General features: G+C 38.6%; 1 protein-coding gene across 2 annotated transcripts in view; it reads right to left on the bottom strand.

Moving 5' to 3' along the window:
* The window catches only part of apbb2b (amyloid beta (A4) precursor protein-binding, family B, member 2b), a 263,038-nt gene that overhangs the window by 54,737 nt on the left and 191,961 nt on the right, over positions 1–16,340 (bottom strand). For both annotated transcript variants that reach the window (XM_060824596.1, XM_060824606.1), the window contains exons 9-10: positions 3,665–3,811; positions 2,974–3,101 (exon numbers count right to left, since the gene is read on the bottom strand). In XM_060824596.1, coding sequence (XP_060680579.1) covers positions 2,974–3,101; positions 3,665–3,811 — 275 coding nt within the window. The remainder of the gene's footprint in view (positions 1–2,973; positions 3,102–3,664; positions 3,812–16,340) is intronic.

Below are 16,340 nucleotides of genomic sequence, written 5' to 3'. Positions count from 1 at the left end.
CTCTCCTACCGCTCTGCAGCCTCTTAGTTGCAACATCCAAAAACATACAAGTTTCCATAAGTTTTCTGATAAAATCTGGCTCTAGTGCACCATCTTTTCTAAATCATCTCCGATTTGACTTATTACTGGCCCGACATCCAGTTCTAGAAGGACAAATTTCCTCTAGCTAAACACTTGCAATACCAAACCATTATCTTCAGCTCTTCCCACCAAGTTTACTCCTTAGCCACTATCCAAAGCTGAACCACACTTTACAACCTTAGCCTTCTATTTGATGCTGAATAAGTTTCCAATCACATCCCTGTGTCATTATTCAGACTGCCTACTCTACTTTCACCTCCAAAACATCACCGTACTCTACCTATTTCTAAGCTCACTGCTGTTAAAATCCTGAAGCGCATTTTCACCTCCAGACTTGTCTGTTCAACTACTTCTCACGTGCCATAGACTTGAAGCAAACCAAACTCTCAACTAATTCAGTCCACTCATCATCCTGTACTTGCTGGCCTACATTAGCCTGCAGTCAGACAGTGCTTCAACGTTAAAATTCTCATTATTTCAAATCCTTGCATGGCCTCAGTTCTCTGCATTTCTGTAACCTCCTTTTGCCCTACAATCCTCAGAAATCTGCATTCCTCCAATGCCGGGCTGTTGTACATTCCCAATACATACCATTTTACGTCTGGTAGCCAAGCTTTCAGCTGTTTCAATTTTCAGCTTTGGAGTTCACCTGTTATTGTCTCTCTATTTTTGACCCAAAAGATTTGAAACATAGAAACACAGAAAACTGGAGTATGAGTGGGCCATTCAACCCTCTAAGCCTGTTCCACCAGTCAATATGATCACGGCTGACCATCCAACTCTTTGCCCCTTGTGTTCTTTTTCATTTCTCCTCTGTCACTTTTATATTCAACCCAATACAGCATTGGAATAATTTGGATTTATAATGGATCACATCTTGCCTTGCATACGTTCAAAGTAAATGCTGATAGACAAATATTTCATAAGACTAGAACAGGCAGCTAGGTCCAGGAGATGACTATCATTCAAGGATATTCTTTCACACACAGATTGAATCGAACATGATTATGTGGTTGTTAAATACTTGGACCCCAGACAACACGTGAATGTCAGCTTATCAGAATTCTGTGCAATTATACCTACACTTATACTCTCCAAACAAATAAGCTGGCCTTGCCCTACCAGGGGAAATCAGGAGACTGACTGAAAATCCCAACAGGCCTCTGTTAATAGGCACCTAATACTTGGATGAACTATGTGCTTTGTGCAGGTGAGTAGCCCTGCTGCCCAGTGACCCTGCATCTTCAGAAATAGCCCCGGAATGGGATGGAGCTTGGCAGCTGGTTCTGGGCTGATCGTGTTATCCTGCCCACCTCTAATCTCAAGAGACATAGAAATCAAGCCCTAAGATTTACATCATCTACATACTGTATTTGCAAGTTCAATCAAGACAAAATTACAACTGATACAGTCAGCTGCCTTGCTACACATCAAACTCTTAAGCTTTCTGTTCTTAAAATGATATATTATTCCCTGTTGGAAATATGCCGAATGGTTGTGTTAATGTGTCATTTGCTGCGGGAGTTAACAGAACTCAAAATTAATCTCAGCAAATAGCTCTAGTCCATGTATAATGTGCTTTCAGTATGATAGTTTTGATCTTCATTAGTGACAGGAGAACATTATGTGCATCCAAATCTGATCTCCAGAGAAAACACTGTGTAATTAGAATTCATTAACCATATACAAGCATACAAGAGACTCAATGTGCATTTACATGGTGCCTTCAACATTGTTTTCCATCTCAGGGGTTTCAGAGGAGCTTTAAAAAGCAAACTATGGACAGCCACATTGGCCAATATTAGGGTAGACGGTCAATTTTTTTAGTCAAAGTGGCAAATTTTAAGAAGGGCCTTAGAAGAGAAAGAACAATCACAGAGGCAAAGAAGTTTATCCAGTGCTGGATGTCAGACAGGCAGTGAAGTAGAGGTGGGTGTTGTCAATTCCACTGCATACCTATCATTCTCCAGATGGCTGCAACTGCAGGAATGCTCAAGGCACAATTCAGGCGAAAACAGTTTGACAGAGTTGTGCTTTTGTGCCACGATGACAGCAATATGTACAGTTCAAGGAATACACTGCAGAAACTCACCAAGGTTACATAAACAGCAACAACCTCCCCTACAACCTCCAGCATGAGGATGACTATGAGCTGCAATGTTGTGCACCAGCTGCTTTTAACTTATATTCCAATATCTTTGTTCAATCAATTTCTCAGAAATAACACTTAGTAGCACAGAAATTGAATATATAAAAGACTGATAAAAAACATTGTTGAAACCTTTCACCTTGCTCTCATCAGGACAATTCTCAAGAAATACCAATGTCAACGGCAAGCAACCATTTTGCACTGTATAAAAAACATTTGTTGGCAACATTTGGTCTCAAGAATATAGTTAAAATAAAAAGCGGTCAGTGACAAATCCACTCAGTTTGGCCTAACTAAGAATCGTAGCTTTATTCTATCCTGCTCAAAGATGCACTAAAATGGCTCTCAATAAACAGGAAAACAAGCCCAATCGTGTATGTGGAGAAACCTCTCAGCTTCTCTTTTATAATCAAGATTATAGGCACCATTATCCAAATGACAATGGTTCTTAGGCATTTTCCAAACAATAATATGGAACACAGCAATTCATTACAGAAAGTTAAGAATCCTAAGAGATATCATAGGAATTGATCAACTCACTAAACCAGACTACAATAAGAGAGTTTAACACTAGCCTAAAATTCTTCTAATCTAAACTGCTAAACCAGAAGTCAACACAGTTACTATGATTTAAGTTTTAAAATCTTTTGTCACTGATTTGTAGCTCAATAGCTGCGTATTAAAACTGAGAAAAATATAATTCAACCCAGCAACTCTTTAAATCTCTAAAACTGTGCACTTACCGCCCATTGTCTCGACCTACACCCCACACACGAATGCTGACAATTGGTTGAGAATGAAGAACAGTACGATCCATGGGGTCAATTAGGTTCAACATATTATTTTCTAGTATGAGGTACATGTCTTTACCCTGAAATTCAACAATAATATAAATTATTTAAGACTGCTTGCCATTTCTCAGATTGTTCAACTTCATCATGCTACTAATAAAACATCAATAGCTTTAGACCTGTTTTATTGACATATGGAAATTATAATTGAGAGGTTATTGGAAACTCTTTATATAATGCATGTGCTTGTACATTTTCCTCTGTCTTGAGCTTCTTGTGCATCTACCTAAACTCTATCCTACTACTCACACCACACAGGTCCATGCTCATGAATTTCCACCACAAGCCTTTCTGAATGTCTATTATCCTCTTCTCTTTTCAGAGGTTCCTTAAAACCCACCATGTCGAGGCATTTGGTCAGCACTCCTTACATGTCTTTTATTGGTTCACTCCTTTTTGTCACCAACAGTTCAGTGAGGTACTTGGAATATTTTCCCATTTCGTTCTCAACACTATAGAAACTTGTTGGTATAAATTAGATCCAAGTTTGGTGGGAAATGAAGTAGGTTTCTTCGTCCATAACAATATTTAAACTTGCTGTAACCAGAAACTAAAACTATTATTTAGTTTTAATATCTCTTACCTCTCCCCAAATTCCAACTGTGTCCCTGATGTCATTTTTACAATAGGAGAGCTGCCGGATGCAGTTATTCACAGCAACACTGCTTTTTCCAGGTGCCAGGTCTTCCTCTGCCATTTCTACCCAACCCAGGGAACGTACAGCAAAACACTGCAATTGGAAATGAATATACAATACATCAATACAACTGAAAATGTCCAATAACACAATTAAAATTTAGTGCATCTCAACAAATAGCTACTGTTTAATTTGACTTTTTACAAGAAATAAATTAGTTTCATCAAGTACAATACACTGATATTACAGATTTCAGAACTTTAAAAACTGTTTATGGACTGAATAAATCAAAGATAAATTGTTATACATGGATTGAAAGAAGTAGCAATAACTGTCTAGAATAACCTGTTAGTTCAGAAGAAAAATACAAAAGAAACTGTTATAAAAAGAGTGCAGCAACTGAGGAGAAGCTACAAAATTAACATAAACAAGCTGCTTCCTGGGAGTGAAGGATTCTGCTGCCTCATGACAAATGGGCATTTAGACCTGCCTTCAGAAATAACGTTCTGAAGTGAAGGGGTTAATTGCAGGAAAATACTGTTTTAAACAGACAGCTCACTCTGAATGTGACAAGGAATAAAGCAGCTATTTTTGATAACAGGGCAAGCTGCTGACTTGAAGTCTCTGAAAGTGTAATCAATGTTGGGGATGAAAGAATCTAAAGGATATCAATAATACCATATTGCTAATTTGAAAGAGAGAAAATTGCATAAGAATCCAACACAAGAACAACTCAACAACAAAACTTAGAAGAACAACAACGTAGAAGGATGAACCCTGTAAACTTCCAGAGAGAGACTGTATTGGTTGATTTGGATTAATTAAGTAACATCTAAGTTGGGTCGCAAGCTTATAATTGCTAACTTGACGTGTCTTAAGAAAGTTTAAATTACTGTTCAGTATGGTTGTGAGATTTCTTAATAAGTATCTTGTTCTGGATAAATCACCACAACACCACGGTTAAAAACTTCCTTATATCATTCGTGCTATCAAGCTGATTCAGATTTGCATCATATTGGAAGACACAGTCAATAAAGGTCATTCAGAGCTATTAATACATTCTTAAATGCCTCAGTGCTCAAAGAAAAAGTATCAGTTGTAACAAGACAAATAATGAGAGGCACAGGAGTAATTAAGGACTGATTAAAATGTTAAAGTTTCATTCTGAGTTAGACAAAATTGCTGTTAACCAGTTTGAGAATAGAACATTCCTCAGAGCTCCATGTGAAATCTGTCGGTAATGGAATCAATTTAACAAACTGACTGTACAGTCCCAACAAGTAAAACAATAGCACATCGCACAGACTGTAACATAATGTATGATTCCCCATTTCAAAAGAAACTGTTGGGGCAGAATGCCCTTTGGCTGGTTAGTCATTCCAGTCCAGTCCAATCCCATTCCGTTAGACAGGTGCAGAGACAAGTGTGACCAGCAAGTACAACCAACACTCTTCAGCATCAGGATTATTCCCTTTCTTGAAAAAATTGTATTTATAACCCTGAGCTAAATAATAAGTTATTTCAATGATACGACTGGTGGAATGAAATTAGAAATTCTTTTGAGAGCAAGTCTTATGCAAGGCAAATTACTCTGTTTTTACAATTAACTATTGAAGACAAATTTCATTATTTATTGCAAAACATTTTGCTATTGATCTGCCAGTTTTTTCAACTTTGTCTGCTCACTATTAAGTATAGTCTTGGAAATAAAATTGTAGATGATTGATAGGTGTGAAAGGAGATACTTTGAGTGCATGTCCTTTGCCACAACTATTCCAAATGGTTACACTTCTGTAACAATAGTGCTGTAAAAGACGCAACTAATTTGTTTCAAAATGGGAAAGATATTGCTTCAGCCAAAGCTTGGCTAATGATACAGAACCAATGGCATTGGTCCAAGATTCCAAAATACTCATGCAGTTCACAATGAATTATTTTTAAATTTTAATTTTAATGGAAGTAGTAACTTTTTAAACTAGCATCTTCAATAATTTAGGAGCATGAATAAATCCATTCAATGTTATTAAAGAAAGATAAAATATGAACATTACAGAAAAAAGAAAGTTCTTCAAAGTTGACTCCAAGAATTGAACATGCTTTTAAGAAACATGCACTTCAGTGGAATGCAAAAGAACCCTTTGTGTCAGGATGAAAACAAGACTTTTATCAAATTCTGCTGTATTTGGGCAGCTTGGTCATTCTTTCCTCCATAGAAAGAAAACTACTGTGCTAGTCTTCTAATACATTTAAATATGACAATATAGCTATGTATCTAAATATCACAGAATGATTACAGCAGATGATTGTCATGTTTATGCTGGCTCTCCAAAGGTGCATCTCTAAAAACATTTTTGTAATGTTCTTTTATCATATGACACAGTGCCACAGGATGGGTTTATATTCAAGACAGAAGTGGTCAAGGAGAAGCCAAAATCAAGAACTGTCTTTAGGCTTGGACTTCGATTATATTATATATTAATGCCAAATGTTGCTATATATAGCAATCAAAGCTATACCAAACTCTGATCTTAGAGTTGTAATCTTCACGTGTTCATCGTGACCCCTGTGCTCCTAAGACTCTTTTCCCATTCTCGACTGTAGCCTAGTTTATAGTTTAGTTCAGCTTTAACACTATCTATGTATGCTCAATGATGTGTGGCTGTGTAACATCATTACAAGGTTACACCAAGGTCTTGAAGAACTTGCATAACAGATTTGGACTGGAATACGAAGGGAGTTTTGTCAGAGGTACAATTCCCAAAAAGATCATTGACACCTTAGGGTGCCAAGAAATTATATAAAAGAAACTATGTATAAGTAACTGAAGTTTGTTGAGGTTCTACAGAACTAATTTACACTGACTCACAGAATGTGAAATAATAAGAGTATTTAGAAAGTAAAATATGTGAGGAATGCGACAGAATATGATCATTTTTCCTCAGCTTGCAATTTCAGACAGAACAAGAGCACTAATAGGGGAGAAAGAAAACACACATTCTCTGCAGGAATTTCTAAACAATTGTAACAGATATTGGTCCAGAATTGAGTAGTGAAATATTTTTGATTATAGTAGAGCACTACATGGTTATGTAGAATAGAATTAGTATTTGATTACATATGAATTATATTGACTTGTTAAGTCAAAATGGTGGAAAAAACCTGCAACAATAGGCTGGCGTTTTAATCACCAATACGCATTTAAAAAAAACATTTCTGTCCTCGTGTTGTGGGAGACACTGCCAGTGGTGGACCTTATCCAGTCTTGCCACTTAAATAAAATTCCAGGATTGACCCAGTGACAAAGGATCAGCAACACATATCCCATTTGGGGCGGTGTTCGACTTGGAGGTGTACTTGGAGATAGTGTTCCCATATCATTGCTACTTGTGTCTATCTTGGTGATAGGGATTACAGAAGAGGAAGGTAAAATAAAGCTTGACAAGTTGCTGCAAGGAATCCTGTGCATGATACATGTTGTAGGCAGAATCTGATGTAAAGGTTGGAAAATATATCCATTGGAAGGTGCGTCAATCTGGGAAATTGCAATGTTCCATATTGTGTTAAGCTATAGAGAATTCTGGTTGTGCTAATGCTGAGGGATTAGTGAATATTCATTCACACGTCTAGCTTGAGTTTTGGAAATTATGAAGAAGTTTCAAAGAGTCAAGATAATCCCCTTGCTAACACACACAGTGCCTCCACTGCTCTTGTGGCCTGTGTATTTAAAAGGCTAGACCAATTATGTTTCTGGGCAACAGAGACCCATAAGACAGTGATAGTAGGGAGACCAGCAATGACATTGTTGTTGAAGGCCAGGGAAGAAAGCTCAGTTTTCTTTTATTCAAGATGTTGATTTCTTGGCTTCTATGGTAGAAATGTTACCTACGTACAAAGGAATATCTGAGTCTGTGGCGATTGGCCTCTAGCAACCACTTCTTTTGAACTCCACATTCGTTGGTACTAAGCATCATAGTGGTACTGGAATGGATTGGCTAGTGAAGAAGTGCTCAGGTATTTGCAGACTTCCAAAGTTTAGTTGTGTCTAATGCATTCAGTCCGCAAAGAGATTAAGAGCTGGGTAAACTGCCATATTCTTATTTAAATGCAAGCAAAAAAGTGCTTTTGTTACAAATTTGAGTCTCAAAAAAGTCTCCCATATATCTACATTCTGACTTTAGTGTCTTACCAAAGCTGAGAATATATTGTTGTTGCTAAAGATAAAGGGAACTGAAGGGAATAGCTGGAAGAATCAACATGGAACTAAAAGGATTCACTGCAGATATTGCTACTTCAAAAATACGTTAAAATCAAACATCACAGGTGGTATAAAATAGCTGAGAGGTTGCAATTGCACAATACTGCCATCAAGTGGTCATAATTTGAAAATGCCAGTGTTGGACTCGGGTGTACAAAGTTAAAAATCACACAACACCAGGTTATAGTCCAACAGGTTTAATTGGAAGCACACTAGCTTTCGGAGCGACGCTCCTTCATTAGGTGATAGTGGAGGGCTCGATCGTAACACAGAATTTATAGCAAAAATTTGCAATGTGATGTAACTGAAATTATACATTGAAAAATTGATTGTCTGTTAAGCCTTTCATCTGTTAGAATATAGTGATAGTTTCACTTCTTTCGACAGATGAAAGGCTTAACAGACAATCAATTTTTCAATGTATAATTTCAGTTACATCACATTGCAAATTTTTGCTATAAATTCTGTGTTACGATCGAGCCCTCCACTATCACATGATGAAGGAGCGTCGCTCCGAAAGCTAGTGTGCTTCCAATTAAACCTGTTGGACTATAACCTGGTGTTGTGTGATTTTTAACTTAGCCGTCAAGTGGGCATTTGTCAAAACTAGTGGGCCAGAGTTTGTTGTAGGAGAGTAAGCCATTGAGAATGCTACGAGTTTTCCTTCGCATCAGCAGCAGCTGAAATTCCAGGCCTGTCATAGCACACCGAGGGAAATAGAGCAGTTGGGGCCTCCGATAGAACATCTTCTCAACTAGTGGGAACTAAGGACTGGGGACTAAATACAGGAAGGATAGAGAAGGCGATGACTTAAAGAAAACTAATTCCATGTCAAATCAGTAATTGAAAGAGAAGCAAATAAACTAAAATAAGGGATGAAAAGACTGCATAAAGAGGAGAGAAAGGAAAAGGGAAAACATTTGAAAATTTACCATCTCAAAAAATTCAAAACCTGATGAAATGGGGTTCCACGCTCGTAACAGTTAATGCTTAGCGTCAAAGGTTGATTGGCAGCAATTTTCAGTTTGTTAAAAGGTTCTTGTGCTCATAGCTACCCTCAATATTTGTGGCTGTTTTCATTCATACCTACCATACAAATACAGCAGCTACAAATATAGCAGCTTCATGCCATCCAATGTATGCAAAGCTGAGGCAGACAACAAATGCCATTCTGCAAAGTTGGATCTTTGCAAATGGTGGAGTAGGCCGACTTGGAGAGATCCCTTTCAGCATTCATATCTAAGTTTGCATCTTCCCCTCACTTCGAGTTACTGTATCAGCTACACTCAATTAACAGCTAGTCCAGTCGTCTGGTTGTTCCTTTAACAACAATTTCTCGCTCAATATTTAACAAGTAGATGGTGATATGTCTGCCCACAAACTACAAAATTTAATTTACAGTTTTATTCAATATTGTCAAGTTTGGCCATTTCGGGATCAGCATTCCCATATTATATCAGTTCATAATCGCAATCTTAACATCACAACTCCTGATCTTTTAATTATGGATCTCTTAGCAAAACAAACTTCCATTACAAATAAATTCATAGAATAAAGTGAAAGCTTCAAATAGGGTTCGATGTTTCACTGAATAGAACTCACAAGGCCAATTTGTAACATACTATATTTACAAATAGGCAGGCTGTTTTCATTTAGCCCATTTTGCTGTAAAGCAGGGATACATTTTTGCTTGAAGTGGCTGCCAGTGTAGTCCAGGAGTACAGTTGATGTTTAAGGTATATAGTCATTTAGTGAACAGCAGTTTTCCTTGCCTCATTAGTTCTCAAATTACTTTGTAATAGAAGCAGTGATTGAGTATACTCTCCAATTCCATTGTACAAGTACACTTGGTCTGAGTCTGAGTTTTAGAGTCAGAGTCAGAATCAGACAGCATGGAAGCAGACCCTTCGGTCCAACTTGTCCAGGCTTCCCAAATATGAAAAATTAGAGGAGACGTTATCAAATACAAACAATTTGATCTTGCAACAAAGACAGTGACAACTTTATTTAAGAGGAACATGTTTCAATAATACAAAGTTAATATAAATTTTGAACACAAAGAGAGAAGAGATATATGCTACTACATATGACTTTAAGTTAGTTAGTTTATCTTCAAGGTAGGATCACCTTGACAATGCCTAAATATTTGATAAAATACACTCTTAAGGTCTTGAATTCCAGACTAAGCCAACTTTCTCAATTCATTTGCTGAAAAAGCATAATCAGTCACTAATTCAGCTGGTAGCTGACATCTACAATAAAGATTCTGTATTTTTAGGAGAATAGCTGCCGTTTTACTATTTAATGGGCAGAGATCACACTTTGCTGAGATTAATAGAAATCTACATTCAGCTGAGTCAGGTATCGGAATTTATTTTCTTTAAGGAATTAATTTGATTGTTTACACATTTTGAAATAATTTGCAAACTATTCTATCACTTTTTGTCCATTATATATACATGCATACTCAGGTGAGATTAAGACATCCGAATGGAGACGGAACCTGTGTTATTGATGCAACAAATGGCTCTGTCTGATTGACACTTGTATACAGTTGACGAACAGAAACTTGTTTCAAGGAGGATTTCTGAATGAGTGCTTTCTCCTCTCAGCATTTCAGGATTTGCAATTGTCACAAAGTGACAGTGGCCACAGCTGCCACATAGAGGACAAACCCTACTTCACCAGCTACAGGGAGTCACCTGCTCTAACCCAGCTTATCCATACCTTGCTGACTCTGTCAGCTGACAGGCTGATCACCAACAGGAAATGTCCGGTTCATCCACCTCTAATCTCTCCCCCTTTGCAAATCAGATTCCATAGGCTGGATTTAGTTATATTTTTACACAATTCTTTTGGGAATACTAAAATAAAATGTAAAGTCAATTATTGGTTTGGCTCCATTCTTCATTTTCATAATAGCAAGCATATACAAAAGGATCAGGAGGGGAGATTATTGTTAGTATATAAACAACGCCTGCTCGGCTCTCTCCATCTTTTGCACTGAATGTGAGGAGCAGCATGTATAAAAATATTTGGTATAGATTTTTTAAAAATAACAAAAATTAATCAATAGTGGACATTTAAGATTTGTTTTGTTTGTGACCATATTTTAATACAGAATAATACAGGCACGGAAAAGAGCCATTCGCTCCATAGTGCTTACACCAGATCTGTTACTTAGTGCCAATTTCTTGCTATTTCTCCATATTCCTGCACACCATTACTGACAGTTAGTAAACTGGAATCCATTTCTCTTGGCCAAATGCTTTCCTTTGGCTTGTAGTGACAGACAGGAGTTTAACTTTCCATAACATCGTACTTCACTGACATCACTGTTCAGAAGACTCTTTTACAATTATTGACTCCCAACAGTTTGGAAGCAGGCCTTTCAGCCCACTGAGTCCATCCTGACCTCTGAAGAGCATCTCACGTGCACCCACCACTGCATTTTCCATGGCTAGTCCACCTAGCCTGCACATCATCCGACTGTGGAAGGAATCACATGCAAATACAGGGCGGATATGCAAACTCCAAATGGACAATCACCTGAGGGTGAAATTGAATCCAGGTCCCTGGCGTAGTGAGGTAGCAATGCTAACCACTGAGTAACCATGCCGCCTTTTTGGAAGAGATAGCTCCGAATTCCTACAGAATTCTGCCAATTTTAATATGATCGTGTCTGTACATATATCACCACTGAGTGAAGAAACTCTCATCAGTTAATGATCTTTCATTCTAACAGAATCAATTGTGACTGTTCGGATTATAGTTTGAAGTAACTTAATATTGTACATTATGCAGCTTAAATACAATTATGGATTTTTTAAAGAAGAAACCAGATGCTATAATGCACTGGAAAATGGAACAATTTTTGAAGCAAAAGTGAGAACAATGAACTTGATAAAACAATGACCGACTGCTTGACTCACTAAATGAACCATCCACTAGCAAAGTGTCACTGGTGACTGTAATGCACTGAATTCAACCAAAACCCATAATACCATTCAATCCAATTACAGCCTTGCATGTTGTACACTTTAAAAAAGTAATGTCGGCTTTTTTTCCAGATTTTATGCAAATCGGAAATGTATTATGTACATGTGAAAATGAAAAGTTACAGCATAAAATAATACATTTATAAACTAACCATATGGACATTTAAAAAAAGATCACTTTTGACATTTTCTCTAAAGTAAAAGGCACTCATACTGAATTCATAAATAACTGCTGCATTATTTATCCGCAATCCTTTTCCAAAGCAGCAAGTGCATTTTAATGCTATCGTTGGCACTTAGCCAAAATTCTGCTGCAGATGCCCATCCTTGAGTCAGCCACTGCAGTCTGTGGCAGCAATATTTCAGTCTAGCAGACTGAGAGCTGGCAGTAGGAAAAACACCATCCTCTTTTGACAGTCAGGGATGATCAGTAAATCTGACTCAATTTTTCAGCACCAATTTTGCTCTAACCTCATGGGGAAATCAAGATGCATAGATAACTTTGGGATCAAAGCTGCAAGGAAACACAAGTAATGTTGTACTGAAACATGCTACTAACCATTAATACACAGCTAAGTCAGGACATTCTCCCCCGTTACGTTTTGAAAATCTTATCATAAGTTAATCTTCGTCCTTCTGGAACTAGGGTCATACACAGCTTTACAAGTCTTCGTTATAATGTGACAACTTTGTATCTAGTATCAATACTATTTGAGTTTAGTAGCGTCAGTTGGTGCCGGATATCAAGTCTACTGCTGGCATTTTCTAGAGATGACTTCATACCTCCCAATGGCCATTTATATAATGCCACATTCAGGGCTGCAACAATGATATGTACTTGTGATCCAAATGGAACATTCACATCTTTCCCAAGTATACACCAAATGCTTTACCAATCTTTTCAATGGCAGACTTGATAAGGGCAGCCTGAAGTGCTTCATTACGTTGTTTTACCTTTCAGTGAATGAACATATCACTACAATGGAAGTCATCTTGTTCAATAGGTACAGCTTGTCCATCCAGAGGAATGTATGATAGTGAACATGTTGTCCTTTCCCACATTAATGAATTGTGTGGCTGGACTAAAACTGATTCCCTTCCTGTGTTCTGGTTCTCAGCCTGGTGAAAATGTGCCATCACCATCTGCTGTTAAAAAAAAACCTGTCTGACCTTGCAGAATGTACTGAGCCCAGCAGACTGCTGATGTCTGGGTTTTTATGATTTATATTTATAACCAGATAAGAATGTTGATACTGGATATACTGCTTTACAATCCTAGCAATGAATGCAGTCAAACATTTTCTCAAAATAGGATTCTGAATAGTCAAACATATTGTAACATCTAATTGTACTTAATTCATTCTACAAAAAACAAAATAGGGTAACAATCCTATTAAGGGTTGACAGTAATACATCAGAGGAAAGAATCTTTGATCAAAAGGTCAAAATGCAAAATCAGTAAGGGTGGAATCAAGAAATACTGAGGGGGAAAATAAACAAACTCCAGTAGTACAGCAAACATTTTACTAACTGGCAGCTGTGGGATCAGGCCAACATAATGTAAAACATACACCAAATAACAGAAACATGATGCAGCTTGCATACACACTTATCCTTTATTTACAATATAATTCACTGAAATAATAAAGCAACCTCGCCTTAAATAAAACTTACCAGCAAAGAGTCTTCTCACTCACACCCTCAACTGACTACTTGGACATTGTGGAGGTTACTTTGCCAGTTTGATTGAGAATGCTAGTTCATAAGGTGCCAGTTAAAACAAAGTTTGCTGTATCAATATTGGGTATGGTATAAATCAGAAAATTAGAAATGTATATAATGTGGAGAATGCAATAATAATGGGTGACTTCCATGTGCATTTGAATTAGGTTAACCAAGTCAGCATTAATGCTGTGGAGGATGAATTTCTGGAGTGTGTACAGAGGAACCTCGATTCTCCAGCATTCAATTATCTGAATATCGGATTGTCTGGCAAGATCGCAAGGTCACGATGCTTGGCTAAACAATGTTATCCGGCATCCGATTATCCAGAATTCGATTAACTGAACGAAATACTCTCTGCCCATGTCCTCCGGATAATCGAGGTTCCTCTATACTGGATTGCTTTTAGGGGCATTTGTTGAGCAGCCAACTAGGGGTTGGGCCTTTTTCAATTTGGCATTGTAAAATGATCAACACTGCAGCAATCTGAAAACCTGAGCTTCAAAACTAGCTGCATCATTATCCAAGCTGTTCTAGCACAGCTACAACACTGGCATCGACCTGAGACTGTGGAAAATTGCCCAGCTATTGTCCTGTACACAAAACGTGGTGCAAATAGAACCCAGCCAATTACCACCTCATTGATCTACTCTCAATCATTAGTAAGGTTTAAAAATTCATTTTTGTGGGATGTGGGCATCACTGGCTGGCCATCATTTATTACCCATCCTGGGCTGCCCTTCAGAGGGTGATGGCGAACTGCCTTCTTGAACCGCTGCAGTCCATCTGCTGTGGGTTGACAATGCCATTAAGTAGGGAATTCCTAAGGAAGGAACGGTGATATATTTCCAAGTCAGGATGGTGAGTGACATGGAGGGGAACTTGCAGGTGGTGGTTTTCCCATGTACCTGCTGCCCTTGTCTTTCTATATGGAAGTGATCATAGATTTGGAAGGATCTGAGGACCTTTGGTGAATTTCTGCAGTGCATCTTGTAGATAGTACACACGCTGCTACTACTGAGTGATGAAGGGAGTGGATGTTTGTGAATATGGTGCCAATCAAGTGGCCTGCTTTGTCTTGGATGATGTCAAGCTTTTTGAGTGTTGTTGGAGTTGGACCCATTCAGGCAAGTGGGGAGTATTCCACCACACTCCCAACTTGCACCTTGGAGATGGTGGACAAGCTTTGGGGGTGGGGTGGAAGGGGGGACAGGAGCTGAGGAAAGGGTTGCCAATGGTGATATTAAGCAGCATTTACAAAGAAATAATTTGCTCACTGATGCTCAGTTTAGTTCTGACATTCAATGGCCTTTGTCTAAACTTGGACAAAACAGCTGAATTCGAGAGGTGAGGGGAGAGTGACTGCCCTTGATGTTAAAGCTGCAAATCACCAACTGTGCTGTGGCAAAACTGCACAATGTTGAGCAACATTTACAACATCTCAATAACTGAAGTATTCAATATCCACATGCAACAAGACCTGGTCAATATTCAGGCTTGGGCTGATAGGGAGTAAGTAATATTGGCACCACACAAGTGCAAGGTAATGATCACCTCCAGTAAGAAAGAATCTAACATCTGTCCTTGACATTTAGTGCTGTTACCATCATTGAATCCTCCAGTATCAACATCCTGGGGATGATCGCTGAACAGAAGCTAAATTGGACTAGCCAAATAATTACAGTGACAACAAAAGTAGGATCAGACGCTAGGAATTCTGTGACATGTTAGCACTGCTGCCTCACAACCTCGGGAACTGGGTTCAATTCCACCCTCTGGTGACTGTGCGGAGTTTGCACACCTTCTCCCAGTGTCTATGTAGATTTCCTCCGGGTGCTCCAGTTTCCTCCCACAGCCCAGAGATGTTCAGGCTAGGTGGAATGGCCATGCTAAGCTGCCTATAGTGTTTAGGGATGTGCAAGCTAGCCATGGAAAATGCAGGGTTAAGGGGAAGGAGGGCGGTCGGGTGGGCGGGGGAGGGGGATTGTGGCTGCATGGCATGCTCTTCGGAGGATTAGCGAAGACTTGCTGGGCCAAATGGCCTCCATTTGCACTGTTGGTACTCTAGGTAACTTATCTCCTATTTCCCCAGTGTTGCCCAGCATACATAAGGCACAAGTCAGGAGTTTGATGCAAGATTTGCCATTTGCCTGGACGAATGTAGCAACACTCAAGATATTCATCACCACCCAGGAGGGAGCAGCTTGCTTGGTTGACACCTATTCCACTGCTTGTAACATTCACTCTCTTTGCTATCAACAGCAGTAGAGCGCATTGTCTACGGGCTTCATTGCAGTAATTCACCAAAGTTCCTCCAACAGTATATTCCAAACTCATCACTCCAACTAACTAGAAGACCAAAAGCAGCAGATTAATGGGAATACCGCTATCTGCAAGTTCACTTCCAAGCATCATATCTTCCTGACTTGGAACTAATACTGCCTTCACCATTGCTGAGTCAAAATGCTGAAAATCCCTTCCTGAAAGCACTGTGGCTGCCTCTACGCACCAAGGACTGCAGCGGTTCAAGAAGGCAGCTCATCACCACTTCGTCAAGGCAATGGAAGCTGGACAAATACTGTTCCAGCCAGATCGCATACACAAACTAATAAAAATTTGATAAACTGACGTCTAGGCTCAAGAAGAA

The sequence above is a fragment of the Hemiscyllium ocellatum genome, chromosome 1, assembly GCF_020745735.1.
Source record: "Hemiscyllium ocellatum isolate sHemOce1 chromosome 1, sHemOce1.pat.X.cur, whole genome shotgun sequence".
In the NCBI taxonomy this organism is placed as follows: domain Eukaryota; kingdom Metazoa; phylum Chordata; class Chondrichthyes; order Orectolobiformes; family Hemiscylliidae; genus Hemiscyllium; species Hemiscyllium ocellatum.
The sequence above is the reverse complement of the archived record's forward strand: the minus strand, read 5'-3'. Positions and strand labels throughout refer to the sequence as shown.